At 39.7% G+C, this 19,189-nt stretch overlaps 2 protein-coding genes and 1 pseudogene across 4 annotated transcripts in view; 1 reads left to right on the top strand and 2 right to left on the bottom strand.

Moving 5' to 3' along the window:
- LOC148722827 (uncharacterized) overlaps nt 1–621 on the bottom strand; it is a 65,190-nt pseudogene extending 64,569 nt beyond the window's left edge. Inside the window, exon 1 of the transcript XR_015991491.1 lies at nt 243–621. The product of XR_015991491.1 is annotated as an uncharacterized LOC148722827 (transcript). The remainder of the gene's footprint in view (nt 1–242) is intronic.
- LOC148722826 (zinc metalloproteinase nas-14-like) overlaps nt 1–11,222 on the top strand; it is a 38,689-nt gene extending 27,467 nt beyond the window's left edge. The window contains exons 6-8 of the mRNA XM_088732526.1: nt 9,145–9,287; nt 10,099–10,210; nt 10,805–11,222. Coding sequence (XP_088588652.1) covers nt 9,145–9,287; nt 10,099–10,210; nt 10,805–10,914 — 365 coding nt within the window. The 3' untranslated portion in view covers nt 10,915–11,222. The remainder of the gene's footprint in view (nt 1–9,144; nt 9,288–10,098; nt 10,211–10,804) is intronic.
- A 1,225-nt stretch (nt 11,223–12,447) lies between these two features.
- LOC148722821 (uncharacterized) overlaps nt 12,448–19,189 on the bottom strand; it is a 71,348-nt gene continuing 64,606 nt past the window's right edge. For both annotated transcript variants that reach the window (XR_015991939.1, XM_088734009.1), the window contains exons 2-5: nt 16,239–16,300; nt 14,936–15,033; nt 14,690–14,764; nt 12,448–14,029 (exon numbers count right to left, since the gene is read on the bottom strand). Coding sequence is in view for 1 of the 2 variants with exons in the window: in XM_088734009.1 (XP_088590135.1) it covers nt 14,019–14,029; nt 14,690–14,764; nt 14,936–15,023 (174 nt within the window). In the remaining variant the exon portion in view is untranslated. The remainder of the gene's footprint in view (nt 14,030–14,689; nt 14,765–14,935; nt 15,034–16,238; nt 16,301–19,189) is intronic.

Here is a 19,189-nt window from a genome sequence, read left to right as displayed (position 1 = left end):
ATCTGCTTCCTAAGTTTTCATGTATTGAACATCAATGCACCCTTGTGCATCGTCGATACATACAACCTTATTAGATGATTTGACATGTAATACGCGCGGACATTTAACGAACTACGTAGTATTTTCCCTCGGCTCATTTCAGTGATATTGTGATTCCGCTTAGCCACTCAGCGGAACCGTATCACATTTAAAGTAGTACAGCTTGATGACATATTTCAACATACCTCTCGTATTGTACTTACTTGAAGTTCCCTTCGAGAAACAAGAAGTCCTTTAAATCTTCGATTAGATAGCACAGTTCAGCTTAATCCAAGCTGGACGGTACTCTCGATCTGTTGTCTTGTTGCTTCGCGGCCCAAATATTCTTTCCGCCTAGTAACCTTACAGCATGACAAATGAGCATGAGGTCACGAAGCTGTTGCCATAACGACATTCTTTTGTTTTCTCTATTTTTAACGCTGACCTTTTCAGTTCGGAAACCGAAAGCGGTTTTTTCCCCAGTTAACGTAAGTTAATGTAAACTGTCTGAAATTTATCTCCGGACTGAAAAAAAATTTATCACCATCATCGAAAAGGCACAGAGACAATATAAACACCAAGTTCGTTTCCAGTATAACGAGGTCTTCCTAACCTGCTGAAATTTGAAAAAAACTCGCTTCAGAGGTCACCGCTGTGTCTGATTATACCAACCAAGTTGATAATGTAATTTGGCCAAAAAAGCTGACGTTTCGTTCGTTAACCTTTCGTCAGAGCGTTAGCCCTTCAATCTGACGAAGGGCTAACGCTCCAAACGTCAGCTTTTAAACTATTTACAATGGCCAATTTGCATTATCAATTTAGTTGATGAAACCAAATTACCTTGTTACCCCACCAACGCATCACCAGATTTTCTTTAGAAAGTTACCTCCTTTATTCACCACAGTGTGTCTTTCCCATTTATCTGGGTGCTTACCTCTGAAATGAAACAGTCTCAATTCTCATTAAAGCTTGTGAATTACGAAAGTAATGAAAGGGTTGTAGTAGTTAGGTGACTAGCATGTAGGTTTCCGTAAACATCCAGGCATTTTTCGATTGAATGGCAATAGACCGCTGGGTATCTCCTGTCTCCGCAGGCTCAAACGTTCGTGCAGAGTACTTTCACTCTGCTTTTGAACGATAATCGAAGGTTGATCAATAGGGACCTTTAGCATCGCACTTACTGCGAACGACAAACGGCTGCTGGCTGTTTGAGCTTTCACGTTTGCCGTCGTCACCAAAATTGAATTTAGCATGGCGTTGACGTCTTTTGGTGGGAAATGCCTACCTTTTAAGAGCCTTTTTATTTTTTTCAAGGTATTTTGAGATAAGGCCATTCATCCTTTCTCTACAAGCTCGCCCTGAGAGCACAACGGGTTTTTTGTCCTCCGAAAAAATAGGGGAAAGTACCCTCGCAATTTCCTCATAATCAGCGGGACACTTTGTCCTTCGCTGGGCCACTTCGGTCGCCAGCATCACGTCTTGGCCATCTAAAAGGCATTTTCTAGAAATAGAAGAAGGCACACATTGATTAAGAACTCCATAACTGTGCTTCTTTGCATGCCCATGTTTAAGAACTTCGAGCCGCCATTTTGTTTTCAACTTCTTTCCCCACTCGGCTTTCTTCCATTTAGATCATGCAAAATACATTGTTTTTAGTCACAAAAAACGACATTTGGATCCATAAAAGGAAGAAAATTCTTACTAAAAGTTTCAAACGTAAGTTGGTTTCGTTAAGCGGCAAAAAAATCTTCCCGTAAGTCACAAGTTACAGCTTGAGCGCCTTCTTCCCGTCGAAACTGGAACCGCAAACTGCAAACGTGACGGCAAAGCGGTGGTCACGTGACCTCCTAAGGTTCGCCGTTTGCCGTAAACGTGATGCTAAAGTTCCCTAATATCTAAATTCTAACCTACAATGGGACTATTTACTAAGCAAATAATTAGTTTCAGCGGCTTTGTTTCTCAGTATAGATGGCTCAGTTTCCACGCGTCGTCGGAGAGTCAGCGACTTATTAAGGTTTCAACTCGTTCTCTATTTTTTGGCTTCAGCAAATCGTTCGGCGATGTACTTTTTCACCAGATCATAGGACACATTTTGACAACAGGTTGTGAATTACAAATAGATGCGAAATGGGAGGTCATAGTTAAAATACAGTGTAATGAACTGAACAAAGAAGGAAGGATATCGATAGAGAAACGATTTAATTGTAGACAATGAGCTCGAAATTTTTTCCAAATTTTCAATTTGCATAAACCGTAGGGTAGCTCTAAATCTTAGCGCGGAAAGAGACTCTAAAAGTTGCATTTTTGGATCATTCCCTTTGTAACTGTCTTACCGCTTTTTAGCGTGTTTTTTTCATTTCTTTTCATGCAATTATTTGGTGTTTTTTTTATCATGCTGTTCTGCTTCAGCTAAACCCGAGATCAAACATGTCAAAGCGTTGAATTAAAAGAGTAATGGTTGGCGAATCTTTTGTTTTCCGGCTTTCATTTTGATTTAATTTTGATTTAATTTTGAAAGACGTTTAAGTAGGCGGAAAGTAACCGTAAAAAGAAAAAAAAAAAAAAAAAGAAAAAGGAAGAAAAAAAAAATAGGTAAAAAAGAAAGACGCAGTTAAAAAAAAACCGCAAATTAAACAAACATCGCTTAGCAAACCCGTAACGTAACAACGAGATACTTTGGAGAGCTCTTAATCTACTCCCACGTGTGGTTAATTTCTCGCTCGATATTTTTCTCCTTTAATACTTCTGAGCTACGTCAATGAAGTATTCCTTTGCACAGGAACTGTTTATTCAACCTTTATTCAAAAATTTTTAGTCCTGCAAAGGGTTTGCCATAACGCAAGATATCTAAATAAATTGGGAAATTTCATGCATCAAAAGTCAAAACGGACAAAAACAATTACACAGCATCAGTTATATACAATATTAAGAAGTTAACATCAAATAAAATACTCAGATAAGGTCTTTTTAAAAAGACCTGCGGACTTGATACTAACAAAATCGTTCGGTAATGAGTTCCAGTCCTTCACAGTTCTACAAAAAAAGCTATTTCTATAAGTCTCGATATGTGGCTGTAGTTCGATAAACTTGTTCTGAGAGTTTCTGAAAAGTCTGCTACGTCATAAGATAGTTTGGAAGGGCCAGGCCGCCATCACTATAAATTGCTTTGTGGAATAAGGTTAGCCGCGAGATTATTCTTCGTACCTCCAAGGGTATCCAGTTTAATTCATTCAATAAATTTGTGACTGTTCCTGGTTCACGTGTGTAAAAGTTTTTAACGAGGCGCGCATCTCTTCTTTGCACCCCCTCAATCTGTTTGACATGTTTCTTTAGGTGTGGGTCCCAAACCAAGCTGGTGTATTCCACGTGAGGCCTCACAAGGGCTTTGTAGGCCGCCTCTTTCACGCCTTCGGGGCAGCTGCTTAGATTTCGTCGGAGAAAACCAAGTGATGGGTTGGCCTTCGTGACTTTGTTATTTACATGCTGGCCCCAATCGAGGTTTCTGGACAATTTTACGCATAGATAGGAGTGGCGGGTGACTGAGTCTAAAACTTTCCCATAAGGACGTATCTAGACTCTACAGGATTTTGTTTCCTCGATATTGTTAAGACGTGGCATTTGTCGGGGTTAAATTTCATTTGCCATTTCTGAGACCATTCCTGAAGCGCTGTTATATCTAACTGCAGTTTAGTGGCATCGTTATGGGACTCAATAGTACTGTAGATCAAAGTATCATCAGCAAAAAGACGCATCCTAGGGGTACAGTTTTCTCCGAGGTCTAAATTATATATCAGTTGAGTAAATTATATAATTAAAGTTATCAAGAGCTTCCAATCTAGCCTGATAGCTTTGTTTGTCCTACTGACGCACCAAACTGAAATAATGAAAGATAAGAGAAAATTACAATTGGTAATTCACCAGTAGTCGAGCTCTTTTACCACAAACAATACTGAAGAAGACTTTTTTGCATTTTGTAACTCACTTAATTTATTGTAATCTAAATGTTTCACTTTTAAATTCGGATCGGCTTCTTTCTTAATTAGCGATTCAAATCTATTAGGGTAACATCATTTTTCTGTGTTTACAAACTCCCGTTAATCAAATATCTTCTAATAAGAATCTTTAACTATTCTATTCACCTACGTTTTCCTTGGGAAGGAAATGTTCCACAAATCAAGAGCAGCGAAAGCAACAAAACACGCATTTTACCCCTCACGTATCGTGAAAGTGACCGGTTGCGATCTCGACTGGGTCGAAAATAAATTTGAAGTGTTCCTAACCTGGCAATTATGACCTCTTTTCTGGCTAAGTGGAAGAAAGCCATATCAGGCATGTTGCCATGGAGACGGATCTTCGCTTGCACAGCTGTGAAATAACAAATGTTATCACGGTGAAGTATCACCTTACATTAGCTTATCTGAAGACTCTACGTGGAAAAATTCCAAAGCTGTATAGAACTTACTCACAGCTCGGTAAATATCAAGTAGTTCACTTGTTTTCGATTTTGAAATTTTCCCTAACTCATTTGATGAGCTGGGGTTATTCTCTACTGATATAGAAAAAAACAGGTAAGAAATGTAATATTCGCCTTTCTTGCGCACTCTGCTTTTATTTCGATCATTGCGATAAGTATATACACCCGCCGTTTTTTACAATTTGATGAAATAAATATGATAACTCAAAATAAGATGATCAAAAGTGGAATACGAAATTGAATTTTGCAGTCAGTTGTCCACCCTGTATAAAGGCTGATAGTTTCAAAAGAAACTGTTTGGGGCTGCGTCATTCACAACACTGATAAAATATCGGGACCTAAACGATCCATTAAGATCACCGATCACTTCACGTGCACCTCCGCCAATGTAATCTATTGCATAACTTGCACTTATTGCAAAAAGATATACATCGGCGAAACAGGCAGAAGACTAGGTGACCGATTCCGAGAACACCTTCGAGACGTGGAAAGGAATGACAAGGACACATCGAAACCAGTCGCTAGACATTTCAATTTACCTAATCATTCTAAGCAACACATGGCAATCTGCGGTCTTTCCTTGCACTTAGGTAGCACGGAAAGCCGTAAAAATTTTGAACAAAAGCTCATCTTTCAAACTGGTAGTCTAAATCCCACAGGGATCAACGAACGCTTTTCATTCCACTAATTTATTCATGTTTTTCTCGTTGCCATGCTCCCACCAATAACGTAGCTCCATCTTCTGCCTTTAAAAGCACACACAACCCACAAGTCCTCTATTCGCTCCGACGAAGAGCTAACGCTCGAAACGTCAGCTTTTGTAATCATTACGGTGGCTAATTTACCATTTCAACTTTGTTGATATATCCAAATTATATTGTTCACCGTGTACTTTGATCTTATTTGCGTATAGTCGATGTTCGAGCTGTTTATTATATCCTTCATGGGTATGCGATACCACCGATTGTCACAATTCAGGACGTAATAAGTCTGAAGATGAAAGTGCACCATGAGCATGAATTCAGGCCGATTTTGGCCGTGTGATGACTAATAGTGGTCCAGAACCAGAAGTAAAGTGCTCCGCTGACAAGAAGTAACGCAGTGGCAGCGTCATGAAGTTTGCCAAGAGAAGGTCCGGCATTTAACAGCACCGACCAAGAAAAAAGGGAAAATTGGAAGAAATATGTGATTGAGCCACTCACGGCTGCTCTCCGAATTATCCACACCGTGCATCTTATATTCATTTACAGATTTTCATCGGAGAAGAAAGATGAATTAAATGGTCTCTCGGGCATCTTCTCCTTTCTGCCTTTTGTTACACATCCAGAACACCAGGAATGAACTAGTGCTGAGAAAAACAAAACTATCTTTCTTCGCAATGAATTTTCAACAAATACACAAAAAAGTCAAACTGTATGTGGTACGGAGTGAAGCCAACCTGATGGTGGACGAGAATTTTTTTCCTCGCCTATTTAGTCATTTATCCATTTCTTTTGGAAAGATTTAGGGAGACCTAGATGTTTTTTTTCCAACAAAGAAGGTAAGTATTCTTATTTTTCTCATTCACCACGGGGATGCTTTCTATCCGCCCGTTCACCTTTTAATCACGAGCTTAAAATAATGTTACCTGCGGGAATTATTTGATCTTATGATTCGTTTTTACTCGGCCACGCTCCTGGGTCCTGATCAAAAAAATCAGCCACGATGGACGCCCATTGAAAAGCGAATGTTTAATGGGAGGGGTGTCTGTTCGTCTCCCTCTCTCAAAGTGTAGCAGCTCTATTAAGTTGATGACAATAAAACTACAAATTTTGTGAATAAGATAGACAGCAACTCTAATTCATCAGAAAATAAGGTGGCTCTGAACCTACATCTTTATCAACAGCTGATCGCAATAGAATTCTAAAAATTGGACTCATCCTTTAAACATTTGAGGTAGCTTTTAAAATTACGTCAGTAATCTATTTCTTTCATGGAAACAGTGATTGAAAAAAGCGACAGGTTAAATACGCTTCCTATACTAATTATAAAATGGTGCGACATAAATATGATAATCATGATGTAACTAGAAAGTCTTCTTTTCGAACGGATATATATATTGCATGATCTTAAAAGGCCTCATTTATCTTCTCAGTTGGTTTTATTGTTTTATTGAAGTTTATGAACGCTGAACAACAACAGAAACAACAAAGTTTATTGGCGCTGTAGGATTTCAAAAGCTCAGTTAAGATACAACATACAGATTGGACATATTGAGACAATATCTGCTATCCCAAAATAACTTTTTAACCGGAGGCTAGAAATAATGTCATATTGAAGTTGGCAGTGAATACTTTGCGTAAAATACCTGAAAGACCGCGGGTGAGTCATTGGAACAACGGCCTTACTTTCCGTTTTCATTGGAAATTTCCCCGATATTTTTCTCCTTCAATACTTCTAAACTACGTCAATGCATGAAGTATTCCTTTGCACAGGAACTGTTAATTTCAGCTCAAGAGGTCATTAGAAAAGCAAGGCAATACATGGCTCGTCACTGCCAGTTATCATAATCCAAAATCACCGCGTTCTTTTTAGATATTAGCTTGTCTATATATGTTATGATATGTCATCGGTTGAATTTATCCTTAAGGCGTTTTTAAACGCTAAACCCCCTTCATAATGAAAAAAAGTAGAAGAAATGGCTCTAACTTATACTCAGTTAGCCTTTTAAAAAAATTTCTGCCCGCGGTTCAAAGAGACTTTCAGACTCATTCAGTCATCTGAAGTTCCTTCTAAAGTTGAGATTCATTGAGATATTCTGTTTTGGATATTTACACGTATAACATTTAGAGCTTAAGCTAAGTATCCCAGTTTATCGCTAATACAGTTTTCTTTTGTTATATATGCCTGCCGTATTTCAGTTTTTTTTTTTTTTTATTTCTCCCATATCATTTTGACAGACAATCTTGTAGAGTGCTAAGAGGATTGGTCGATTTAAGTGCTATATCCATGCTTCTTTTTTTATTCAGTTATTCATTTATTCATTTCTATATTCGCAGCCGGTGTGTGGTTGACGATTTTATCAACCCAGACAATGGCTTTAATTTTAAAAGAGGCTAAAACATGGGTTAAACGAACGCAGTACCGCTGAAGTCATTGTTACTCAAGTGTAGACCAAATTTGTTTGTTTACATTGCAGATGCACAATCTTTGAGCGGCTTCTCTCTTACGAAACACTTATATATTGCTTCTTTTAAGCGTACACGAGTATTACGAAAATAGTTGAGAATCCTAAGTGGTTCTAACCACTGTCTAAATCTCATTCGGCACTCTTGATGTTGGACGTTCCAAAATACTATTTATAGCTGAAGGTCTTTTAGCGGGTCACTGGTAGTTGTTTTTTAAAACACTCCTTTCTCCAGAGTTAAGTTAAAGATGAGGTGGATTTTCGCTCTTCTGCTGCTGAGGTCTGTGCTTAGTGCATCACACAGTCCCGATGGTAAGAGTATGTGCGCCATTAAAACATGTCAAGCAGCTCATGGAAGTTACTGTTAGAAAATGTGCCTGTTCTGTTTTAGGAACAGCCAATTACCTTAGGAATAGCCAATTACCTTAGGAATAGCCAATTACCTGAGTTACATTGCGACAAGGGGACGATCGCACTGCATTTCAGTAACCTAAATTATTTTTTTTTACACCGTTAATAGAAGACATGATTCAAAATATCAAGACTGACCAATCGAAATGGAGAGCTAGCTTGTTAGAATTGGTGCACAAAAAAAGCCGGCATTATCTACAACTGTTATATAGTAAAGTAGAGGTAAATATCGACTGCTTTTCATCGGAAAAAAATCTCATCCGTTAAGCATTATGAAAATCTATAAGCGTTGGAAACTCTGAGCCCAGCACGTTAGTGCGGCAATAGAAATTAAAGCGATCTTTTCATCATGTCGTATTGGACAAAATATCAGCTGCTTTAGGCTTCGTATTATATTAAATCCTTTATGATTTCTCCTTTTAGAGAGTTTTAGTATACGAAACTCCAGTCTGTTTGAAGGAGATAATTTGAATATATCAACAAAGGTGAATTGGTAAATTGGCCACGATTATAAAAGCTGACGTTTCGAGCGTTAGCCCTTCGTCGGAGCTATCAGGAAAGTAAAGTATATATTCCTGATAATCAAGAGTTTGAATTATAATAACGCACTTGAATGACGAAATCCAGGCTCAGTTAATTTTTTAAATGTCCTGAACAGTCAGTAAATTTCCAAAACACTAATAAGAACCTGTTTAACCTGACTGCGATAAATCTAGGTTCCTGTGGGGTTGTTTTCATTGTATCGCCTGAGTAGCTGTTACGATGAAGAGTTTCAGAGTGACAGTTTACAATTCTTGCCAAGCTGGCATTCTTAAGCTAAGAGTACCTGTGATATGGCTTTTAATTTATAAAGCTTTACTTCTCTCACGGCATGCAATCGGATTTTATCACGAACAGTCTCGACCTGATAGGGACTCTTATATCAAAATAAAGTATTTAAACGTCCGCCCTGGTAAGCATTGATTTCCGCAAATTTCCAAGTGATTGTTGCACCAGTTCACCTTTAATCTATTTTTCACTCAAAGTGTGAACGCACTGCGTTACTTTGTCCTTATCGATAGTCTTTCTTTCTCAGGAGCAAAGAAGAATTTTCACAAGTACCATCGTTCGAAAATTGACTCATTTCTTACGCCATATGATTATGGAAGTGTGATGCATTACAGAAGTAAAGCTTTTAGCAAGAATGGAAAGCCAACGATAGTTGTTAAAAAACAAGGGGTATGTTTAGCCATCGTTATCTAGACTCTATAGTTTAAATTCTATTTAATTACGTAATTTTTCACGCAAAGAATTGCATCATTCCTTTCATCCCAAGTTCTTATTAGAAATTCTCCTCACTATCTGTCATTCTATTCTTATGACGTCAGGTCGGAGAATTCGTGAACGGATGAATCAATATTCCCAAGATTGATATTTTTCTTTATTCTCATAACTCATCTGCTTGATATTGTATTAACATTGTAAGGAGAATTTCTGTCTTGGTCACTCATTGGAGTTAAAGGGTTAACGTCCCTGATCATCTGTTGCTTACTCCACAGTGGCGAATCCGGACCTTGAGCTAAGGGTCGGACCCAGTTTTTTGTGTGTATATGTACACCTGCCGGCTTTTCTTCCCTCTGCGTTTATTTATTATCCAAAATAAGAGGGGACCGGGCCCCTGGGCCCCTGGGCCCCTGGGCCCCTGGGCCCCTTCCCTCAATCCGCCACTGTTCTAAGCTTAACGCTATACCCAAAATCTATCACGAAATAGATGGAGGGTATTGTCAATATCTGAGCAAATGCGCACCCACCCCTCCCCTAAACCAACACTAACCCTAACTTGTCATCAGTTGACTATTGTTGGCTTATGAAAGGGGTAGGTGCGCAGTTGCTCAGAAGCTGACTGACATTGATCCGCGTAGCAAATCAGATTGTACCATTTGTAACAGATTTTCTTCAAACTGATTAACACGCCATCTTAAACATTCCGAAAGGCTAACGCAAAAAAAAAAATAAAAAAAAAATAAAAAAATACGGATTTCTTTTCCAGGTAACCATTGGTCAGAGGAAACGTTTAAGTCCGACTGATGCTCAGCAGGCGAACCTTATGTACAAAGCAGAGTGTAAACAGAGAGGGAAAGAAAAAGGACAGAGGGGGAAAGGTAAAACCAGGACAGCTGCAAAATTTTCAAATAGCTTGCACATCCCTGTGGAGAAGTCGAACCATTTTTATTGTCATCGTTCGAAACCAATTATCATGTCAAAATTGCACCATTCTTATCATTGTCCCTCAGGCTAAAAAATAATTTGGATTTTCTTTAAACAACGATTTCTCTATAAAACTGTCAGCTATTACAAAATTCTTTTCCAAACGAGTTAAGTTGAGAAAGTAAGAGAGGGAGATAATGTGACGAAAAGGACTCCTGAGTTAAATTTTTCGATATGTAAACGCATCTTGCTCTGTATGCATATACGATTTTCGTATCATGAGCAGTTTTAGAAGAAGTTGGCGTTGATTCATATATACGAAATGAGCCTGTCCGCGTTTAACAATGAATGGAATATCCTTTTGGAGGACTGGGTAAACCTGTCTCTTCTAGTAGAAGCAGTCAGTCTTTGTGATTGAAAATGAAATTACTGCATTTTTTATCTATTTTCTTTTTCCATGCAATGTATAATTATACAACAGATACGAGTTTTTAGTCATTGATTTCATGCATTTAAACCCGTAACCAAGTTTTTCCTCCCTGTTTTAGGGAGGTGCGAGGACAGTACTCGAAAATGTCGCTATCAGTCTTGGAGACGTCGATGTCAGCAAAGTACATACGTCAAGTCTAAATGTAAAAGAACCTGCCAACTGTGTTAAGTTGAAGGACACTATCCCCGTCCGCCCTATTGAATTATTTGACATTACTTATTCCCCCAATTATCTTTGATAAACAATGATTGGAGCTAAATTGATTCTGAAAAGTTTAAATCAGTTAGAATCACTTGGCATATCCATGGTCATTATCAAATCTTCAAGTTGGTAGAGAACTGGCCCATCGTAAACATGGAATCTGGTATGCTACAGCAAATGGACCACGTATTTAAATGCACTATTTTCAAATATTTTCTCTATTCCAAGCAAAAAACGCCAGTCTTTGGTTATTACGAAGCTAACTTAAAAGCTTGTGCCCGTAAGTTCATCAGTGACAGCATATTTTAAACCTATACGCCTTGATGCATGCGAGCGACCATGGAAAACACTTTACGGCAAAGCTTGTGGGCCATTAAACGTACTACATGTACATGTACTGCCAAAAACAAGAAATCCCAACGAGTTATTAAGCCATATCTATCTTCACCTTTTATCTTCACTTGTCCTGTAAGTTTGTAATCCTTTTACGAAGTCAACTTCGGTTCTCGCTGAAAAGCCATAATTGCGTTCGACGAAGGAGAACGCATACTAATGGTGTCGTTTTTAAGGAAATCACTCTCGAGGGCTTTATAGACCATTCCCAAGGGGATCGATGGTGATGGTATGCGAAATTCAGGCTTTGGGCGCCATTTTGGACTGGTGGACTGGCGGACTGGCGGACTGGCGGACTGGCGGACTGGGAGACTGGCGGACTGGCGGACTGGCGGACTGGCGGACTGGCGGACTGGCGGACTGGGAGACTGGCGGACTAGCGGACTGGCGGACTGGCGGACTGGCGGACTGGCGGACTGGCGGACTGGCGGACTTGCGGACTGGCGGACTGGCGGACTGGCGGACTGGCGGACTGGCGGACTGGCGGACTGGCGGACTGGCGGACTGGCGGACTGGCGGACTGGCGGACTGGCGGACTGGCGGACTGGCGGACTGGCGGACTGGCGGACTGGCGGACTGGCGGACTGGCGGACTGGCGGACTGGCGGACTGGCGGACTGGCGGACTGGCGGACTGGCGGACTGGCGGACTGGCGGACTGGCGGACTGGCGGACTGGCGGACTGGCGGACTGGCGGACTGGCGGACTGGCGGACTGGCGGACTGGCGGACTGGCGGACTGGCGGACTGGCGGACTGGCGGACTGGCGGACTGGCGGACTGGCGGACTGGCGGACTGGCGGACTGGCGGACTGCCTGGTTGACTGGCTACGTGGCACAAATAGCTTCAATCTCATGAGCAAATGTTTTTTTGACTGCCATGAGCTGAATACACCGATTGCAAATATGGCGGCGAAAATGCGAGTACTTAAAGTGAAGTGAACATATTTTTGTTCGCTCGGTGCTTTGAAATTCCTACGAAACATTTCTCCGAATTTCGATAAACCAGGTCTATAATCATAATGTATTGTATATATTTAGATACAAACTGTATAAAATCAGAATTTATTCACTAAAACCAAAAAAGGTTTAGAATGTAGCAGAAGTTACCTTCAGTTTTGATGGATTCTTTATTGAAAAACAGTGGTAGATGACCTCTCTACCATCTACATCTGCACGATATCCTGTCTTAACACATCGGTTCACAATAATTTTTGGGCGTTCTTCACTGGGATTACGAAGAAAATGAGATTTAAAAAGAAAACGGCGTTAGGCACAGTTCACAGAAGTTTAAAGGTTTATTAGACTGTGATATTCATTACAATTGAAGTATTTCCTTTGCGCAGGACTACAGATGGCACAGGAAAGCTAACATTTATAACATAAAAACATACATACCTACATAGGTTAATTGACCACTCCCCATAGGGGCTTTTCAGGGCCAACACCCACCCATCCCACCCAGGAGAGGACATCCACCACACAGTAATCTCGTGCGTGGGAAATTACGTCTCGTACCCCTTACCCTGCCAGGATACGGGCCTACGATTTATTCGTTCTTATCCGAGAAGACTAGAATATCTATCCATTTCTTGATTACAGAAAGGTAGCAAATTCTCCTCACTTATTTTAAGACCATGAGTATTGGTCCGGCCAGGACCAATACTCATAACATAACTATGTCTTGAATCGTCGGTATACCCGTATTTCTTTAATTTTATGCCTAAGTATAATTACAAGCATATCCTCGGAAAATACAGAAAATGTAGAACCTGCTAGCGATTGTAAGCGATTCTAGTCGCGACGTTCCTCATATGAAACTTCCCAAAGGCGCCCGTGTACGTACATTTGCATTACAAAAGGCTTCGCAAACAAAATGGAATGAGTCTACTGATCTTGAAATGCCTCCCAAGCATTTTAAAAAAGATTGATGAGCAAATCTTTTCATACCTCTATGTGTGCTATGGGAATATCTTCGAAAAAAACGCTTCAACAAATTGTAAACAACTCGCACTCGCACATAGAAACGAGTATAGGGTTTTGCCCTGAGCAACGGTTGCTACCGAAAAGCCTCGCTTTTGTACTTTGAGTTACACAAATTACGTTTTGAATTGCGACTTAGCGAACTCATCTCGTTACAAAGTAATTTTACAAGTGGACCACAAAATACGTTAACATGTTGAGTTATACAATTTCCTTTTTTAATTGCAACGTAGTGAACTCATCTCGTTCTAAAGTAATTTTTAAACCATAGACCACAAAATACATTGACATATTGAGTTACGCAAGGTTGTCATTGAATTCCAACTTAGTATGCTACTGTTAAACATGATATATCGGTTTGTTCAATGTTGTCCTATTAGTTGTTTTGGTCACTGCCATTGTATCAGGTGCAGTACTAAGATGTTGAACTATTAAACCTTATTGTTGTGTTCAACTTTGCCACTGGTTTATGGCACTGACCAAAAGCACCCCACAATCCACTTTCCCTGAATATTTCTGCGCAATCAGTACAATAAAAAAACTTTTACTAGAGATCGAACGCACTTTCCTTATCTTCGATGATTACTAGTTATCACGATTAATGTACATTACTTTTAATGAATCAACAAGAAATTAAACTTAGTTTTGCTGTTCGGTCTTGTTTCAGTAGATCGCTCTTCATTGGGTCGATCATTCGCGTCATTCTGCAGCTAATGAGGGAAAAAGCGTTAAATTTAGTTTTGGAGAGTTCGGATGCACTTCGCCGAAGGTCCATTAACTTACCATTAACAAACCTTAGCAGCCTATAGTATAAATTTAACTAGCCTTAGTTTCCACAACTTTGTACTGATCAAGCCCTGATGATATATAGCTCTTTGGCATTACAAAGCTTTACTTTCGAGTCCTAAATTGAGCACTCTTCTAGGATGGGTCAGTTCATGAAATTGCGCCATGCTCACTGGTTACTAGTTTGAGCACTCTGGCATGGCCTAGATGAGACCACAAATGTGGAATCATTAGGGGTGGCTATTTGGCGTTACCTCTATCCTAGAATCAGCATTGCACTGATGAGGCCCATCCTAGAATCAGTATTGCACTGATGCAGCCCAGAGGGCCGAAACAGTCCTGCAGATGTTATACATACATATATTGTATATACATAAAAGTAGAGCGCAATATATGTCGAGTTTGAAAAATACAAAGACTACACTTTCATCCCTACAAACCTGTTTCGTGATTACCCACTCATCAGGGGATTTTATTGATAAGAATCTTCGTAAGGCGTGGCGGTAAATTTAAATACTTTGTTTTAACTCATCACTAAACAAAGTATATTTAGAATAGTGATAGTCCTGTGAGAAAATACCAACCATTTTTGGGTCTTTTTCCTTGCTCTGGGTAGTCTCCATCATCAAGTAATCTTTTACTTTTTCTCTGACTGGACACTGGAATTTAAGAAGATAATTAATCAATTATGAAGAAATAAATGGGATAAAACTACTATAAAGATAAAGTGTAAAGAAGCAAAATTGAGTGACCTACATCTAGTTGCTCCTACACATCTATTTTGATTAACAGATCACCATTATGGTATGACTGACCGAAAAAGTGTTTACCTGTAGCAGGGCTGGGATTTCTCGAGAACTGAACTCTTTGTCCAAACCCAGGCATGGAGGCAACGTCACTGGGTGTTTGCCGGTACATGTTAAATGTACTGAAAGATAACAGAGGTTGGTTATGCTCTATTTAATATGAAGACTGTCTTATACTGTACCTGAAGGTTAACTTTTTCGCGTAGAGATGTGATTAACGAGTAAATTCTCTTGCTGATTACAATTCGTCATATTTAGTTTTACCCTAACTGCGCGGTACTGGGTTAGATATGTATATTATGGCCTGGACCCCCTCGCGAGCGTGTGAGTAAAGTTTTGGGTTTTCGCAGGTGTCGTTTGTCTCAGACTTACAAATCTTGTGAGTGTTATTTTGTTTCGTTCCGTTTCGTTTTCTTTATTCAGTAATATTGTTTTCCTTTTAGTCAACCAGATTGTACGAGTCAGATTAAACAGCTTATACAGATATGGAGTCGAGCATTGAACTTCTTACAATTAAAGTACATTTTTCAGCAAACAGGTGATGGGAATAGAAACACTTGTATGTCAGACAGGTACATATCAGCGAGTCAAGTAGTATCTTAAGATAGCACCAAATTGAAATGACTTTCTGTAAGCCGAAGGGGTACAAGGGTGAAAGGTTCACTTGCTCAAACCAGTGCTGTCAATAAATTTGAAAGTTGATAACAAGTAAAAACCAGTTGGTGGCCAGGGTATCGTAAACACCATCATTATTTCATCAAATTACGCACATGATTAGGGACTATTCAGTTAAAATTTCCCAAGCCTTTGCTAACATCCACAAGAACCTCAACGCAAACTCTTGACGTGCAATTGAATCATTTGTCTAAACTTGCTAAGGGTAAATGCATCCAGCTAAAAAACACAGAATGTCCTGTACAAACTGTTTTGTTATTTCAACAATTTTGTACAACTTTTCTCCGGGACTGATGGTGTAATGAGGGGAAAAAAAGCTGGCAAGAAATGGCGGACTGCCAAGAAGTTCTGGTAAGCTCTTATTGACAGCTCTGTCAAACACGAAACCTTGGAATTTAAGAGTCATGTTTAAATGTGAGCATGGTGCTAGATACCTTTACCCTTTCACTTCCAAGATCTCAATAGTAATTCTTCTTATGATTTTAGTTTGGAGAATTTGGTATTAGATCAACTGATAATCCCCCGATTTTCTTTTTCTTCTTATTTTCATCACTTGTCTGCTTTATATTGTATTGATATTGTAAGGAGAAATTCTCTCTTGGTCACTCATGGGAGTTTAAGGGTTAAGGGAGCACCAAATGCCTGTAACAACCTCAAACGTTGACTTCTTCCACGGCGAGCAGCCTTGTGCACTGGATTTTCTCCAAGGCAATCCTAAAGCAATGAAATCAGTGGAGTTAAGATTTTACACTCATTTGCTTGATAAGGGAGGGAAAAATAAAGTCTGGTAGGCAGAACATAATACGAAACTCCATGGTCAATTAATCTGTGGCTGTGAAATATCAGAAATTACCATGATGTGGGAGTTTTACTCAAAAGAGTTTCAAACAAAAGAAAAATCGTAAGTTTGGGAACTGAAATACCCACAAACTGCAGAAATTTTATGACGTCATTCTTTTCATCAACGAGTGTCTGTCCAAGCCAATTATTTAGTTATGCATGGAGAATGAGTCAGCAACTGCTAGGGTAGAAAACATTAACTTACAATGAGATGGGTTTCAAGTGTCTGAAGTGTACATTGAAAAACAAAGTCATACATTTAAAATTTCTGCCTCAAGTAACAAGACTGTACAAAAATCCTAAATGGTTCTGCGGTTTCATGAAATATGTGTAAGCGATCCTCGCAGTGATGAACCAAATCCCGCATGGGCCTGAATTTCTTTTTGAGGCCTCAGTTCCACTGCTACATACTCAGAATGCAAATATGGCGCGAAATTTGAGTTGCCATTGTTTTGGACTCACTAGCCCCTCACACATGTAGTAATCCTTTTGTGTTTCCACGTGAAGACGAGGCCAGTGGGTCCAAAACAGTGACGATTCAAATTGGACGCCATGTTTGCATTCGATTTATAAGTAGGGTTTATTACTGCTATGATCGCTTTCATACAAACTTTAGGTTAGGGTTAGAATACCAGCAAAATGTATCGTTACTTCCGATACTGCATGTGACCTGCCCGCGCCCTGTATCACACCAACAACTAACCACTGGCGAGGAGCCGAAAAGACTTTGGGCTCGAGATTGGGCAATGAGCACCGCAGTGTACCAGACTAAGTAGTGGCGTGTGAGCGCTACAAAAGTGAACTCATTGACGTGAGGTTCGACTTAAGTACGTATAAATACGGTATAAATACGGTATAATACGGTATAAATTTCGTCAATCAAATCACGTGACTTACTATTTAGCACCATGGCGTCACAGTATCGGTATCGATATCGAAGAAAAGTATCAATGCCTTACTCGGTATCGTATCGATGGGAAACCCACATCGGCTCATCTTTACCCACTACTTACGATCCTGCCGCAAGGAGAAACCTAACGACCATGCTTTAAGAAAGGAGTTAATCTTAAAGTTAATCCAATCAACTAGCGATAATATTCTGTGGACCAATCATAACTGCGAATGGAAGGAGAACCTTTTGAAAACTTTTAGTTGGATTGCCAACGTCCGGGAAACTTCTTGTTTTGATTATCGTTACTTCCTGACAAAAATTTTGTATCGCCGGCCGAAGCGTGGTTGAATTTGAGCGTCGTCGACAAACCCAGGATCGGATTACGGATTGGATCACGGGTCAGAAAAAAAGGGTTTTTGAAGAAATTAAGATACTAAGATATGTCAAGGATACGGTTCACCTTCGAAAACCAATTTTTCATTTTTATACCAAACTAATCATTAATAATTTAAGAATAGTTTCCAAGAAAAATTAGTGTAAAATATTGAAACGCTCGCGAATTATTTACGAAAACGTATTTTCGAAGTGAATTCGTTTTCCCGCCAAAGTGTGAATAGCCAATTATAACACGTCAACATAAATAACTCCCGTAGGGTTTCTTGCGGTAAAACTCCCTCTTCCTTGAATTTTAATCGCGTAAACACCTCCTGATATCGGGTGCATATGGGAATCTTTGCTATCTGTATGCGTCAAAACTATACTGTGAATGCAGAAAGATAGAACGAGAAGGGTCCAAGGATCCAAGCAAAAGTAAAAAATAAAGCCTGGCTGTCAGCACACGAGGTAAAGAAATTCGAAGTGGAATGGCCAAAGAATCTCAACGAAACGGATAAAGGCTCGTGGTTTAGCCAATCTTCGCTGCTCACACTCGATTATTTACCATCAAGTTTTACTGCGGGGTACGTAAGCCAGTTGAAACAAGAGGCCACGGACCTATAATCTGGCCGGATATACGGTTCAGAGGGAACGAATTGAAGGCCTTGCTGTTTTAAGCAAAATGGCTATTGAGTGCCTTTCATTGTTTGTTATCATGGAGAGTTATGGAGATTAAGACCTAGGAACAAATTGATGCCATGACAAAATGAAAATACTAAAATCGCCAGATGAAATGCGGGGACTAGTGTAAGTACTGTAGCAAAGTCAACAGACAAGGAATGAGTCACTTTGTGACTTACACCGTTTCTCGGAGAAGTCCAGAATGATGGTAACCATCCAACTCTGCAGAATGATAAACTCATACCTCAGGCTTCCTACAAAACCAATACTAAGTAAAATCCTGCGTTTATTAAACTTCTGGTTGCAAAAGTCATCACATAATGACGCTGCAATTCAAATCTTTCTCTGCATGCACGAGCCAAATTTCTCCATTTTCCATTCCTATGTCTACTTTATCCCAACAGTCGCTCAATAAATATATTTATTACACGACTCGCGCAGTCAGAGGGCCAATAACTAAAATCAACCAATCAAAATGCTCTATTGCCGGTCCAATATTCTCTAAGTATTGGACCGGGCACTGTCCCGAATGGTCCCGAATGATACCGCACTTGTGTCCCTTTGAACTTCAGTCGTATAATAAATCTCTTATTAACTAAGCTTGCTCGGGACCGTACTGGAAGAATATCGGCCCTCGGTCTTTTTTGTACGGACCTCGCTACGCTCGGTCCGTACTGTCAAGACCTCGGACCGATATTCTCCCAGTACGGCCCTCGCGCTTGGTTAATAAGATATATATGTATTTGAACGCGATGATCTTTGTTTACAAGGTTTTCTCCCGCTCACATCCGATAACAAACTTCTAAAGTTTTTTT

This window comes from Stylophora pistillata, chromosome 9 (assembly GCF_964205215.1).
Source record: "Stylophora pistillata chromosome 9, jaStyPist1.2, whole genome shotgun sequence".
In the NCBI taxonomy this organism is placed as follows: Eukaryota; Metazoa; Cnidaria; class Anthozoa; order Scleractinia; family Pocilloporidae; genus Stylophora; species Stylophora pistillata.
The sequence above is the reverse complement of the archived record's forward strand: the minus strand, read 5'-3'. Positions and strand labels throughout refer to the sequence as shown.